The sequence below is a fragment of the Bactrocera dorsalis genome, chromosome 1 (genome assembly GCF_023373825.1).
Source record: "Bactrocera dorsalis isolate Fly_Bdor chromosome 1, ASM2337382v1, whole genome shotgun sequence".
In the NCBI taxonomy this organism is placed as follows: domain Eukaryota; kingdom Metazoa; phylum Arthropoda; class Insecta; order Diptera; family Tephritidae; genus Bactrocera; species Bactrocera dorsalis.
In genome coordinates, this window is record NC_064303.1 from 39,073,859 (window position 1) to 39,089,536 (window position 15,678).

Sequence of the window (15,678 nt, forward strand, 5' to 3'; positions counted from 1 at the left end):
GATTTTTCGAAATTTCTTCCTTTAGCTTGTCCAATAATGATGCGTAGTATGCTCCTGTTATAGTTTTTCCTTTTTCAACATAGTCGATAAAAATAATTCCATGGCTGTCCCAAAAAACACTCGCCATCACTTTCCCAACCGAATACACAGCTTTAGGTTTTTTTGGGGCTGGTTCCCCCTTTTCAATCCACTGTTTAGATTGGATTTTTGTTTCGGGCGTATAATGATGAATCCAAGTTTCGTCTACAGTTATCAATCGGCGCCAAAACTCGGTCTTATTGCCTCTAAACTGAGCCAACAGAGCGCTTTAAATGTTCATGCGCGCACGTTTGTGGTCTAGCGTAAGCAAACGCGGCACCCAACGCGTGGACAGCTTTCTCATGCCCAAATCATGGTTTAATATGTGACAAACAGTTTCTTTTGACATCTTCATAATCTTAGCTATTTCCCTAACTCCGGCGATCGTCTAGTACCAATTGATGAACTTTAGCGATGTTATCGTTAGTGGTTACAGTTTTTGGACGCCCAGAACGTTCATCATCTTCCAAGCTCTTGCGACCACGTTTAAATTCAGCTGCCCAAAATTTTACGGTGGTAAACGATGGTGCAGAGTCACCATACACAGAGTCCAACTCATCTTTGATTTGTGAAGGCATATTGCCTTTCAAAAATAAAAATTTAATTACAGCTCGATATTCAATTTTTTCCATTTTGGGGAAATCACCGAAATAGACTCACAAAAACGACTGTCAACAGCTAATTGCGCAAGATAAGTTTCTGAAATTTTGGCGAGTAGCTATTATAATATGCACAATTTGAAGTAGAAACTTTTTTTTCAGATGTGCCGCTAGCTTCACGTTGAGGTCGGTTATTTATCGGACAGCCCTCGTAGTTATATAGTTACTCCACCAATTTTCACTCTCCTTGCCTCTGTTCCATATTCTCTCCTTTTTCATTGCAGATATTCCCCAAACAACGACAGAACCCACATTAGCACCGACGGTGGCTCTAAATACCGTGCCAGTTCTGGTTACGAAATACAACAACAAAGGTGTGTATAAATGCAACTGAACGAAATAATAAAAACTAATTCAAATAAATACTCAAACTCAATTATTTCATACATTTAAATTAATTTCGCTGCATCTCGCATCTGCTCCTCCTCGCAACAAGCAATATAGTTACAGTTATGTCTACAGCACCGCAAGCCTTTATGCTTCCTCTAACTTCCATTAAGCCACTCCGGCTGACCTTAACTTACCTGAGCAAGCCCTCAACAACTTAATATTTATATCCTCATGTACTATTTTATGTTTATGTTACTGGTATAACACACAGTCACTTTATTACATAAATCTATTTAATTTCCTGTAAAATGACAACAACAACTTTAATGGATGCTTGCGTCGACAAAATAGATCAACGTTTCAGTAAAAAAATTCACCGCACAAAATCGAATGTTGCAGATATTTTATCGTCATCATCCTTGAACAATGTTTATATTGGTGCCACGTCGAGCCTATGGAATTCACAAGATCACGGCACGGGGAGAGAGCATAATCAATGTGAGTACATAAGAGAGAGATGATACTTTATTCGATATATATTTAGAAAACGGCGTTATAGGAATAGATCTCAAAAAAATTTAAAAACTTTTATTATTTTTTTTATAAAACTAACTTAAAACGCCAATAGGATACATCTTCTCTACTCTCATCAATATTGATCGGTATTGCTCGATAGCTAAGTCAATATGAATTTTTACTTGCCAAATGATAAAGGTAAGAAACACTGCAAAAAAAATATCCTGATATAATTGTATCCCGGTTAGCCTACTGCGCAGTCTTTTGCCTCTCTTGGCGGAGAAACAACTCATTCCTTCCAACGGAGTGAAGGTCTTCCTGTTCCTCTGCGTCCCTCGGCGGGTATTGCGTCGAATACTTTCAGAGCTGGAGTGTTTTCGTCTATTCGGACAACATGACCTAGCCAGCGTAGCCGCTGTCTTTTAATTTGCTGAACTATGTCAATGTCGTCGTATATCTCGTACAGCTCATCGTTCCATCGAATGCGATATTCGCCGTGGCCAACGCGCAAAGGACCATAAATCTTTCGCAGAACTTTTCTCTCGCAAACTCGTCACGTCGACTCATCAGTTGTTGTCATCGTCCAAGCCTCTGCACCATATAGCAGGACGGGAATTATAAGTGACTTATAGAGTTTGGTTTTGGTTCGTCGAGAGAGAACTTTTCTACTCAAGTGCCTACTCAGTCCGAAGTAGCATCTGTTGGCAAGAGTGGTACTGCGTTGGATCTCCAGGCTGACATTGTTGGTGGTGTTCATACTCGTCCCAAGATAGATAAAATTATCTACGACTTCAAAGTTATGACTGTCAAAAGTGACGTCAAAGCCAAGTCGCGACGACTGTTTGTTTGATGACAAGAGATATCTCGTCTTGACCTCGCTCACTGCCAGACCCATTTGCGTTGCTTCCTTGTTCAGTCTGGAGGAAGCAGAACTAACGGCGCTTGAGACCGATGATATCAATATCATCGGCATATGCCAGCAGCTGTACACTCTTATAAAAGATTGTACCTGCTCGATAAAGTTGTGCAGCTCGAATCATTTTCTCCTGCAGCAGATTGAAGAAGTCCCATGATAAGGAGTCGCCTTGTTTGAAACCTCGTTTAGTATCGTAAGGATCGGAGAGGTCCTTCCCAAACCTGAAGGAGCTTTTGGTGTTTCTTAAGGTCAGTTTACAAAGCCATATTAGTTTTGCGAGGATACCAAATTCAGACATCACCGCAAAGGGGCAGCTCCATTTCGTGCTGTCGAAAGCAGCTTTGAAATTGACGAAGAGGTGGTGTGTGTCGATTCTCCTTTCACGGGTCTTTTCCAAGATTTGGCGCATGGTGAATATCTGGTCGGTTGTTGATTGCCAGGTCTAAAGCCACACTGATAAGGTCCAATTAGTTTTTTGACGGTGGGCTTTAATTTTTCACACAATACGCTCGATAGAACCTTATACGCGATTTTAAGGAGAGTTATCCCACGGTAGTTGGCGCAGATTGTGGGGTCTCCCTTTTTGTGGACTGGGCAAAGCACACTCAAATTCTAATCGATGGGCATGCTTCCGCCCGACCATATTCTACAAAGAAGCTGATGCATGCTCCTTTTCAGCTCTTCGCCGCCGTGTTTGAATAGTTCGGCCGGCAATCCATCGGCCCCCGCTGCTTTTTTGTTCTTCAGACTGGTAATTGCTTTTCGAACTTCTTCATGGTCAGGCAATGGAAGGCCTGTTCGATTGGAGATTCGGGTTCCTCTTCTGCCGGCGTTGTACTTTCATTGCCATTCAGCAGGATGGAGAAGTGTTCCCTCCAAAATTTTACTGTGCTCTGAGCATCGGTGACTAGATCACCTTTGGGGGTTCTACAAGAGTATGCTCTTGTCTTGAAACCTTCTGTTAGCCGCGGCATCTTTTTGTAGAATTTTCGAGCATTACTCCTGTGTCGGCCAGCTTGTCAAGCTCTTCATATTCACGCATTTCAGCCTCTTTCTTTTTCTGTCTGCAAATGCGTCTCGCTTCCCTCTTCAACTCTCGGTATTTATCCCATCCCGCTCGTGTTGTGGTCGATCATAACGTTGCGAGGTAGACAGCCTGTTTTCTCTCCGCTGCGACACGGCACTCCTTGTCGTACCAGCTGTTCTTTTACATTTTCCGAAAACCAATGCTTTCGGTTACAGCTGTACGCTCACTTGCGTGAACTTCTTCACATGACTCCATCCTCCACATAAATATCTTTTGCATTTATTTCAAACATATTTTCAATCGATATTTTTAGTTTTAATGTTTGTGCCTACGGTTTACAGTCAACAGCAGCGCCACGCTTGCCACTATAGCAAAATGACAAACGATTATGTCACTTGAGGTATCAGCACTTACTCTTGACTGCTCTTTTTTTATGCCACCCTCGACGCTATAATCCCATCAGCAAAAGATGTCATTTACAATTGTGCCTGTCAGTATCGATCGTACCGCAAAGGGGAAGGAAAAGCCCAGTAAATGCATGTGGGCAATTGCAGTCGACGCTTTGAGTATCAGACAGACCACCAAGATACGCATAAAGATATGTTGAGCACATAGATAAGTTTAAATTATAAATCTCCGTTGGAGTAAGCAAGTGTATTTAAATAAGCTGCTAAGCTCGCCAACTCGCTCCGATTGCGTGAGTGAAAAGTGTATAAGCAGTTTTCTTTTTATACCCTGAACAGAGAGAGTAACGTTTAGTACGAAGTCTGTAATACCCAGAAGAAAACGCCGAAGCCCCAATAAACTATACAGTAAGGAACAAAAGTGTTTAACAAAAACAGACCAATTGAAAAATCAACGGTCTGACACAAATGTGGCGCTGATAGAATTAAATCAATTTGTTTTTTAGTTAGCCCTAACCTTCAAAAGGCACGTGAACAAATTTGGCGGCTGACGGATCTTTGGTTGTGAATTACATATATACCATTTTTGGAGAAGTGACTTCTGTTATTGTGTAAAAATGGTTAAACAAGATTTTCGCGTGTTGATAAAATAAAGCCCCTCTCAAAGTGGATGCCACCAATTATACAAAATGCGTCCCAAAGTAAACAGGACTTTTTGAATATAGTGTTCCTGGTGGCGCCATTTATATGTCAACTGGTGTGTTAGAATCTGCTATCTTGATCGATTGTCCAGTGACAATCATGATATTTCATTGACTGGAAGTGAAGTTATTGCGTTTTAATTGTCAGCATGTATGTGTTATCGGTGCGGAAATGAGCTTCGAACAAAGAGCCAACATTAAATTTTGTTTTAGAATTGATAAAACTGTTACCGAAACTTCTCAATTGATGAAACAAGTTTATGGCGATGATTGCTTTGTATTCGCTAAATTTTGCACTGTTTTCTAAGGCAACGCTGCAGCGCGCTGTAATCTGCAAAATAATTTCCTAGATAAAACTATAATAACATAAAGCTGCCACACAAACTGACCGATAAAGAGCAAAATAAAAATCTTTTTTTATATCCATTTATGTTGTGATAAAATTATCTGTGAAGTGTTTTATACAGGGTGAACTATTTCGAGGTTCCCTATTTTTTAAAGAAAAAACACAAAAACTTGAAACCTATTTGGAAATGATTATTGCCATTCGAAATAACATTCTTTGGCATTTATTTTTTTAATATTATCGCTTTTAAATGTTGGTCGAGGCTAAGTCAATGTGATGTGCTGGAAGTGGCGCCGTCTTGTTGAAACCAAATTTCGCCGAGACCATGACCTTCAAAATCAGACAAACCGTCGAGTGCTTTCAGTTCTGGTACATGTTGCATTTTGTACCATTTCAATTTAATAACTCGATGTAAAATGCGTTATATCATTCCATACGTCACACAGTGGTCGGTATTGTATAGAATCGGCCAAAAATACTTTCACTGCCTATATAAAAATTAAACTTTTGCCAAAGCTTTTTAAACTCCGCCACCACCCGATGGTAACGAATTTTAATTAATTATATTAAATTAAAAAAGTTGATAAACGAAAAAAGGAATTTTTTGAATATTATTTACCTAAATCAAAAACTGATTTTAATAAAATTGATTTAATTTTGCATGATAGCTTTTTTTTACTGGTGCTGAAAGGATCTAAGCTTAAAAGTAATCAGTTTAGCAAGTCCTGTTTTGTAGCGACCCGTTGGTTCTTATGTGTATGATGAAGTCGATTCATCTTAACGTCCTTATTGCTTGACTCAGCAGACTCCTATGAGAGCTCTCCAATTGAAACTGGTGCAAATTGAATAACATCGGCAGCGTGAATTAAAATTTTACGGACTGACGAAGGAAGATAATACCAGGAATATTTTGAAGCTAGTTCCTTTGCAGTATCTAGCGCAAATCTAGTGCATTTAGGGTTTATTAAACTGATTCCTGTTGAAATTGAATTCGAAAAGGACGGCAATAGCGGGTCTGCAGTTTTTCCAAATTTGTTTGTGCTCTTCGTACTTTTGCGATTTTATTATCACTTATACGAGGACATATTCGTGACAAATAAATTATTGTCTTCCAAATTATTATTTTCAAATTTCTGCTTATATTCCCTCTGACCAGAACTGCCCTCAATGCCACATATTCCTATTGATAAAAGGTAATTAGAGGACTCATTCTTCACTAATTGCATTTGTGACGCAATGTGGTCCAATAATTTTTTATCTTAACTTCAACATCAGATTGTCAGATCTTTATTTGCAGGATAACTGTTTTTCCTTTAAAATGTTATCACAGCAGGGTAAAAACTTAATATCAAGTTTTTTTAAAAAAATTGAGTGCATGTTCACGACGCAGACTTTCGTCACCCATAAAATCATAATCACACAAACAAATCCAAAAATCTTTTTTGTATTACTTTTATTATTTAATTCTTAATAAATTCTAAGCAAAAACTATGATGATAGAGATGAATTCGAAGAGACTTAAAGTAAAAACGAATAATAACCGCATAAACTCAATTTTGCACGTTGGCACTTTTTACCTATTTACGCTTTCTTACTTCTCTTCTCAACATAAATCGGCAAGATTCATCATTATATTTGTTTTTGCATTATTTTTGAAGATTAAAACGTTCTTCGGACTAAGCAAAGTGTTTTTGAATTAGCTTGTAATTATAAATAATTTGTTAAAAATTTGCGAGCAATAAAATGAGAAAATTATCTGAAGCACTTGAAAATAATGTTGTAAGCTTGCCCGAGAATGGTTGTAGTTACTTCACGTGCGATTTCCAACAGGCTTGGTATAAGCCAATCGGCGGTAATCGCAGTTCAAAAGAGACGGAATGTGACTCCCAAAGTGCAAGTCGCAGCTAGTAAAAAATTATTGAAGAAGTCAGAAGCTCGAATAATGATGTCTGAGATGAGAAGGAACAAGCTTCTAACACCAAAAGGTGCTTCTTTGGCTATTAACAAGAATGTTAGCGAATGGACTGCCATAAGAGCGCTACGAGACATCGGATATATTTCAAGTGTAAAAAAACAAAGCTGCATTATCCGACAAAAATGTTAAAGCGCGATGGAAATTTGCAAGGGCACACAAAGATTGGACTGTTGACGACAGGAAAAGTGTTGTCTGGTCTGACGAGTCAAAATTTAACCGTTTTCAATCTGACGGAAAGACGGCGTAGACCCGGAGAACGAATCCAGAGACACCATGTAAAACAAACTGTAAAATATGGTAGTGGAAATATTATGGTTTGGGGATGCTTCACATGGTGGCATGTTGGCCCTCTGCACTTATTCGACGGTATTACGCGGAAAAAGGATTACATCCAAATTTTGCCAACCAATCTTCCCAATTTTATTGAAAAATGTGCTTATCCTGAAACAGAAATTGTTTTTCAACAAGATGGGGATATGAAGCACACAGTCAAAATTGTTAAAGAATGGATTGGAAAGCAAAATTTAATGGAGTGGCCCACTTCATCCCGATTGAAAATCCTTGGTCAATCATGAAAAGAGGGCTCGGGCAGTACGAAGCAGCTTCATAAAACATTACTTCAATTTTTAAGCTTGCTTCTTATTTTTTTAGCTAACCGGCTTTGTATCATTTTTAAACTCTTGCAACCAATTGCTACAGAGTATTATAGTTTTGTTCAACTAACCGTTGTAAGTATCACCTTAGACTAAGAGAGATGGATATAGGGTTATATATATAAATTATCAGGATGCCGAGAAAAGTTGAACTCCGGTTGATTTTCAGCCTGTCCGTCCGTCGGTGCAAGCTGTAACCTGAGTAAAAATTGTGACATCTTGATGAAACTTGGTATGTAGGTTCCTCAGTACAAAAAAAAAAAATTCCAGTAACAAGGGCTATATAAATGTGGATAAATATTTTTTTTTAAGTTACAACAACCAATTTTGCCTAACTCGAATATTACGAGACCTCACTTGCATATAACGTTACTGTTAAAACTACTTATCTATAGTAGAGTTTTACCGAAATGTTCAAAACTACTAAAAGCGATAAATCAATAACTAAATGCGTCAAAACGTAAAAATTTGCCGGCGGGATGGTAGACAAGGTTTTATAGGGGCCGGGGTAAAAATTGAACGATGGGAGTGGCACCGCTCACCTTTTTGGTAAAATTCCATATCTCATGACTTGACTGACCGGTACCTATAGTTGAGTTTTTATCGAAAATATCAGTCAATGTATGTAGTAGTAGTTCTGTGTATCCAAAATAAGTGGAATCGGATCAATACTTCCCTGACCCACCAAATATGTACTTAATATAAAGATTTTCGAAACTCCTGGTGACTTTATGCTGAATATTGCAGCCAATATTTTTGATATCTCAATAAAAATTTCGGAACGTATTTAACTCATAACAGTATACCATTGTGTTTAAATTGGTTACGATGGGGGAAAACTTGACCTAGCCTCCATATAACCATTACCAGGATTTTCAAATATTAAGCTGATTTTGCATAATGACTATGTATTGTATAATGATTTTGGTTTTTCTAACAAATCTTATGGCGAATATATGCGTTGGTTAGTATACAAATTATAAATGGTGTATGTATGTATAAAATTGCTTAGATTCCGATCCTCTGGTTGACGTTTTCATCTTAAGGTATTTCCCTGGCTTTGTTTCTTGTAAGAAAGGTATATGTTTCAAATAATATAAATATCTTAGCTTTGGTTTCCTGGTCCAAATAGAAAGATCATATTTTTCTTCCAAATTTAATTCATATGTGTGCGTGGGTTTCATACATTTGTAATACAAATATTGCTCTGTAAATTTTTAATTATTCCTCTTTTATATCCCACTGGATCAGTTTGCGCACAGTAGTAAGCTTTTTGTACCATTTAAATTCAATTATTCGTTCGCCGAAATAGTCACTTAAGATTTATGGGCTTTGATATTTATGCAAACGATATTTTTGCTTTACATACAGGCGTTTGTTAATTGTTTTCATTCATGTAACCCAACGGACAAAATTTCAGCTTAGCAGAACATGTTTCTAGAATTTAATTTGTCTGCTATCATTCGTAAAGTAAAAGGCGAAAAAAGGTTAGCCGCGAAATGAAGCTTTGATAACCAAAGAGTATTTATTATGTCGCCACATGTAGCGTTTTACTCATGTGTTTTTTCTTCACACAGTGATAATCAAATATATGTACATATGTACTATGCCCTCCGGAATTTAAAACAAGAAGAACCTGTATGGTGCGACTTCTTTAATATACTGCTGGAGAAAATCGAGTTGCAGCCCTTTATCGAGAATGATGATATTGGTATTATTGGTCTCAAACCATCGTGCCTTTAGTTCTGCTTTCTCCAGCCTGGATAAGGAAGCAACGCAAATGGGTCTGGTTGTGAACAAGGTCAAGACGAAATATCTCCTGTCATCAAACAAACGGTCGTCGCACTCGCGACTTGGCTCCCACGTCACTGTTAACAGTCATAACTTTGAAGTTGTAGATAATTTCGTCTATTTAGGAACCAGTATTAACACCACCAACAATGTCAGCCTGGAAATCCAACGCAGGATTACTCCTGCCAACAGGTGCTATTTCGTGAAAACACTCCAGCACTGAAAATATTCGATGCAGTACCCGCCGGTGGAAGCAGAGGAAGAGGAAGATATCCACTCGGTTGGAGAAATCAAGTGGAGAAGGACCTCCTATAGCTATATAAATACTACCTCATCTATACTATCCTGAAGTGATCGTTGCTTTGGTGATATTATGTTTATTTATTGGGTTACTGGAATATGTACATTAAAATTTATTTCTCACACAAGGATTCTAAAAATTTATTTTTTTGTAGTACTAACAATTTGGTTCCATTTATTTCATTTGCCTAGTACATATTTATTTATTGATATTAGAACCTAGTACATATTGACATTGGGAAGCTATTTTCACTTAAAAACTATTTCTCGTTTTCAACACATTTTTTCACTTTTTCCACCATTTTTGGTCTTTTCATTGCCCATATCTGGTGGGTGATTAGATTTTCAGCTGCCGGCTGAAATGTCGTCGTGTAGACGCATTAATCGGGGTATGGCACTGGTTTTACGGATTTACACACTACCCTCCGAGCAATAGAAAAACAATGGTAACATGCTGCTATAAAGCTTGTATACATTTGTTTGCATTCCAATTTCTACGCTTATTAATGGTTGAGAGTTTGGGGTGCAGTTCTTTTGTGTTGTTTTTATTTTCCACATACTTTTATTGCTCCAGTTCTCTTAGATTGCCATTCGCTGGCAATTCTTCGTCGCCTAGTGATGACGTAGCTTGTGATGGTTTAGCTAGTGAAGCGTAGTGTCACTTCCTGTGTATTACGATAGGCAATGAACCCCTGCAACGCTTGAACTGACCGCCAGCCGGTATCAGTCAGCCACTTTCGTTTTCGATTGGGCTTTGGTATTTAGTTTAGTTTTTCCGCAATATTGGCAATGTATATATGAGCGAAAAATACTAAAACATTGTTCATACTTTTGAACTTATTAATTTTTTTTTCAAAATCTATGTCTTCCCCCGTGGTCGCCATACGTTTGTTTCAACGTTTTTTCCTATCCTCGCAAATTCGTTAAAATCAATTTTGTAGCGATTCACAGGAAATGTCTCCAATTGACTCAAAACGGTTTCCCGGAGCGATCGTTTGAGTGTGTTGAATAGCCGAAAATCACACGGAGCTAGACAATTTTTTCGGTTTGGCTCATGTTTGCCACGATATTCGGCCATTTGATCGTTTTTTTCGGCTCAAAGCATAGATCAAAGACTCCAAGCCAAATTATTATTTGTTTCATGACATCATGGTAGTCGGAAAACATTGTTTCACAGAAGTTAACACGACGTTCTTTTTCGGAAAAATTTAGTAATTTTGAAACCAATAGTGCTTTCAATTTTCTTAGGCCAAATTAATCTTTCAAATAGTTAAAATGGTTTTCACTATTCCTTCCGATACTCCAACATTGCCTAAGATCTCTGACTGCTAATCGTCGGTTTTCAAACCCCAGTCTTTGATTTTATTAACGTGTTGATCATAAGTTGTTGTTTATGGTCATCCTGGGCGTGGTTCATCGTCAACGCGTTATCTACCCTCTTTGAATAATTTGTACCAATCAAAAACACAATGCTCGCGAGAAACTATTATCAAAAAGGCATTTTCCTTCACTCTGAATGTTTCGGCACCAGAAGTTTGTTTTATTCCGCGCACTATATTTAATTGACCGTCTTTGTTGAATAATAATAATAAAATAAACCAACCCAGAAAAAATATATTTCGAGGAATAGGTTTTCGTCCGAAATTTAAATTAAAAAGCTTACTATTTATTGCTCACATGAATATAAAGTGTAATGAACTCATTTTGGCTTGTCTATTCTTTGAAAAACCAACTATTTCCTTCTTTTTAGCTTTACCGGCACAAAAGCCAGCTGACCAACTGGTTTCACCTTCAGTGGATTCTTCAAGCGCCTTCTCTTCCAATCATAATTCACATCTTAATGCAGTTTGCTGGACGTATCTCCTTCAAGGATTATACATGTTATTTAGGTGACCCGAACGTCTGCGAACATTGACTCATTACTTGATATAAACGAGAAACGGAAGTATTCCGTATTGCAGTGGTAGTATCCCAAATTAAATTAAATTAACTTCAACTAATGTATCTCTGGAAGTACATACATACATATGATAAATTAGAGGTGCCTTTGAAGATATAAAGTTTAAGAAGTGGTAACAAAACAACAGAAAATTTGCGATGCTTGTATAATACGATGTGAAGAAATATTTCGTTCCCACACAGTGGCCAACATACAATTTGAAGATACTGTCAAATTGTGGTGAATTCGTTCAAATGCCATCACATATAACGTAAACATGAAGGAGTTGAAAACCTCTACCACCGTTTGAAACGGTAAATTTTAAATGGAACTCAAATAGATACAAGGGAGATGTTATTTAGTAAGTTCGCAGAATGAATTTGAGAACGAAATATTCTGATTTTTTATTTTTTTTTTATAGCACTAGGTGAAGACTTTTTGAAATAATATGGCAATGAAGATTTGCATAAAATGAGTAGTGCAGCCGAAGCTTTCAATACTGGATGGAACAAACGGAATATGCTCAGAATACTACCAAGAGATATTTAGTTAACGATGCTTTGCATGTTTATAATACAATATTTATTTTAATTCGAGATATGTGCATGTATGCTTGTATATTGTAGAAATATGTACTGTTTATATATAAAATATGTTTTTATTTTTGTACTGAATCGTGACTAGACAAAATAATTACATAATAAAATTTTTGAACATAAATGAGTTTCTGTTGAAGGTCATTAAAGGTAAGTAAGATTTTCTTTGCTGAAATAACTAGTTTTGACAAACAAAAAAAATCACCCGCCTTTTAAAATTTAAAAAGTAGACTAGACTAGTAGATTACTTCTGCGCTTTTCCAGAATTAACATGCAATGATCAGCACCACGCAAGCTTATATTGGTCGTTCGTTTGATGACAACAGCTTATCTTATTTAATTTTTTCGCAGCAAACTGCACACTTAACCGCTTTACCTTTAAATACATGATGATGGTGATCAATTTCGAAATTCCCTACATTTCTAAAGAACACAGAAACTTCAAATTTAATGGGAAATATTTATTATCATTCGAAAAAACATTCTGGGATTTTTTTTTAATATTATTTATTTCAAGTTTCCGATGATATGTTCGATCATTTCGACTGGTAACTGGCGAATACCATGAGTGATGTTTCGCTTCAAGGCCTGAATTGAAGTGATATTGGCCGCATAGACTTTAGATTTTACATATTCCCACAGTAAAAGGTCTAGCGGTGTGACATCACATGATCCTGTTGGCCAGTCGACGGGCCTAAACTGGAAAATTATCTCCTTAGCGAAGTGTTCTCTCAATAGGTCCATTGATTAATGCAATGCTTAGGAAGTGACGCCGTCTTGTTGAAACCAAATGTCGCCGAGATCACGAGCTTCAGTTTTGACGGTGGAATCAACTAACCACACCAAACCGTTGTTTTTTCTGGATGAAATGACAGCTCTTGAATCTCTTCAGGTTTCTCTTCGTGCCAAACGCGGCAGTTTTAGTTAGAAAGGTCGAGTGGTTTCAATTCTTCGTAAAATGCACCAAGTCGTTCCGAATTGAAAGAAGTACCTCCACTTGTATCACCCGTTACTATGAAAATGGTAAAAATACAGTTCAAGCAAGGCGAAAATTGTGTGTGTTTCTACAGAAAATTGGGTTGCAAAATTCCGTTCGTTCCACCAATTTTGATTTTGAAATTGCATCATGCCCTGCAAGAACGTTTGAAGCCGATGTAAATAAAATAAAGTCGTTTGTCTATGCAAATCGTTGAATAACAATTCGGGGTATTGCTGAAAAATTAAATTTGCTTTATCACATTTACTACTGTGATCAGCTTGAATGAGATTGCTACCACACCGACCATATTCTGCAGACTTGGAATCTTCTAACTATTACTTATTCCAGGCTCTGCAAAAGATTTTGGTTGGGAGAACCTTCACCTCAAATCAGGATCTCAAAAACCACTTGTACCAGTTTTTATTGACCGAAAGATGGCAAAAAGGTATTGTACCAAGATAGAGAATATATGTATAGTTTATTAACATACTTTCCATAATAAAAAAACGTGTCATGTTTTTGGTCACATATGAATATAATTTGGTACTCATAAATTTCAGTTTAAACAAATTATTTACATAAGAACTACTACTGTTTTTTCTGCTTCCCTCATATTGTAATCGAGCACACTGTCTTTGCTATAGATATGTAAGAGCTCGAAAGCTTGAAAAGCTTATGCTCTAACTGACATACGAGTTAAATGTAAAAAACTTCAAGTAGCTTTCCAAATGTGTTTGATAAGTTTTGCCAACAGTCGTTTTAAAATATAGTCCTGTAGCAATTAAACTATTTGGGTGGCCATGGAATTGACAACTTTAATAACTTTTTGATTTACTTAGCATGAACTTAATTTACAGTATGAAAAAGGAAGTAGAGGATATAATAATCACCTCTACTCAGTCTATTATTAATAATATAATATTTGGGTATTAAATAGCTGTTGCTCAATTTTCAGGCATTGGTAATACTGACCCACACTTATTCAGTAAGTTAAGTTTTTTTTAATTTGACTACTTCAATTTATATAAGGGTACCTCATTCACACATAAAGCTAAGAAGAATCAGAGTTCATTTCATTTACTTCACTGAAGTGAATATAGCAATGACTAAGGAGTGCCTCATTGCAATGCATCATTGATAAAAGCTTCTTACTGTTATTTAAAAGCGATTTGTGGTTAAGTAAAAGCTCTACTTCAACTTATACCGAAAGTGATTGAAACGTTTGACTGTTACCAATGCAAAGCCGATATATGTATGTATAAATGAGGTCGCAGTTCATTGTGCAACACTCTTTCATGTAATTTTAGTGACTGCTCGAGCAGCAATGTCATGTAAGGTACTACTATTGTCTTATTGACTAATGCACGAAGTGAGAGAGGTTTATTTAAAATTAGTTGCTATGAAGCGAAATAATAATAAGTTTATGCGCTTTTAGTGTCATCTAAAGGCTTAAGCCTTTACCCTCCACTTTGGAATCAAAGTATAATTATATACAAACGCAAGCATATAGTGGTATTATCTGAGCGCTTTACTATCGATTCCCGTCGTGATCAGCCTTTAAAACGCCAGTTTTAACAAGGAATGACAGATAAGAGATAATGGAATATTTATTTCTACGAGAGGTCATGAAAATTCACTTAAAACGAAATGACGACCTGAACTTCACCCAGCTTCTAGTTTGTTTGTAAAATTCATTCCTTCGACTATAAGCAGAAAGTTTAAAAAGGTACAACAGATTCCATGTACTAAGGCTTACTATTTAACTAACTATAACTTACTTAAATAATAATATATATATCTTAAATCCAGACATGTACGAGTATTTTGTATTGTGAATATGCAATTACTATACACTTGTTGCCAGTTGCTATAGCTTATTATAGTTTGTTTCACCTAACGGTTGTGCGTATCACATAGCACTAAACGAAATAGATATAGGCTTATATATATATGTATATTAATGATCAGGGTGACAAGAAAAGTTAAAATCCGGGTAACTATCTGTCTGTCCGTCCATCCGTCCTTGCAAGCTGTAACATTGGTTCCTTAGTACAAAAAAAAAATCTTGTTCGTAGATGATTGTAATCGGATCACTGCCACGCCCACAAATCGCCTTAACCGAAAACCTATAAAGTGTCATAACTAAGCGCTTAATTGGGATATAAAAGTGTAATTTGGCACAGGGGATCATAGTAGGGGCACCTGTGGATAAATTTTTTTTTAAAGTAGGTGTGGGCCCAGCATATATACTACAAGAACTTCAACCGATAGTGTGAAAATAAATAAAATCGGATGAAAATCCCGTTCACTCTCCATATAACGGTAATGTTTAAAACTACTTGAATCGCGATAAATCAATAACTAAATGCACCAGCAACGTAAAAAATTTGCCGACCGTTAATATAATAACGGTTTTTAGGGGCCGGAATAAAAATTGGACGATGGGTGTGGTACCGCTCACTTTTTGT

The 15,678-nt window shown here is 36.9% G+C and overlaps 1 protein-coding gene across 3 annotated transcripts in view; it reads left to right on the forward strand.

Annotated features, from left to right (window-relative positions):
* The window catches only part of LOC125780341 (opioid-binding protein/cell adhesion molecule homolog), a 120,077-nt gene extending 107,767 nt beyond the window's left edge, over positions 1 to 12,310 (forward strand). For 2 of the 3 annotated variants that reach the window (XM_049462551.1, XM_049462552.1), the window contains exons 10-13: positions 962 to 1,051; positions 1,419 to 1,565; positions 11,447 to 11,996; positions 12,057 to 12,310. In XM_049462551.1, the coding sequence (XP_049318508.1) occupies positions 962 to 1,051; positions 1,419 to 1,565; positions 11,447 to 11,589 (380 nt within the window). In that variant the 3' untranslated portion in view covers positions 11,590 to 11,996; positions 12,057 to 12,310. The remainder of the gene's footprint in view (positions 1 to 961; positions 1,052 to 1,418; positions 1,566 to 11,446; positions 11,997 to 12,056) is intronic. The other variant, XM_049462554.1, reaches the window with a different exon arrangement.
* The last annotated feature ends 3,368 nt before the right edge of the window (positions 12,311 to 15,678 follow it).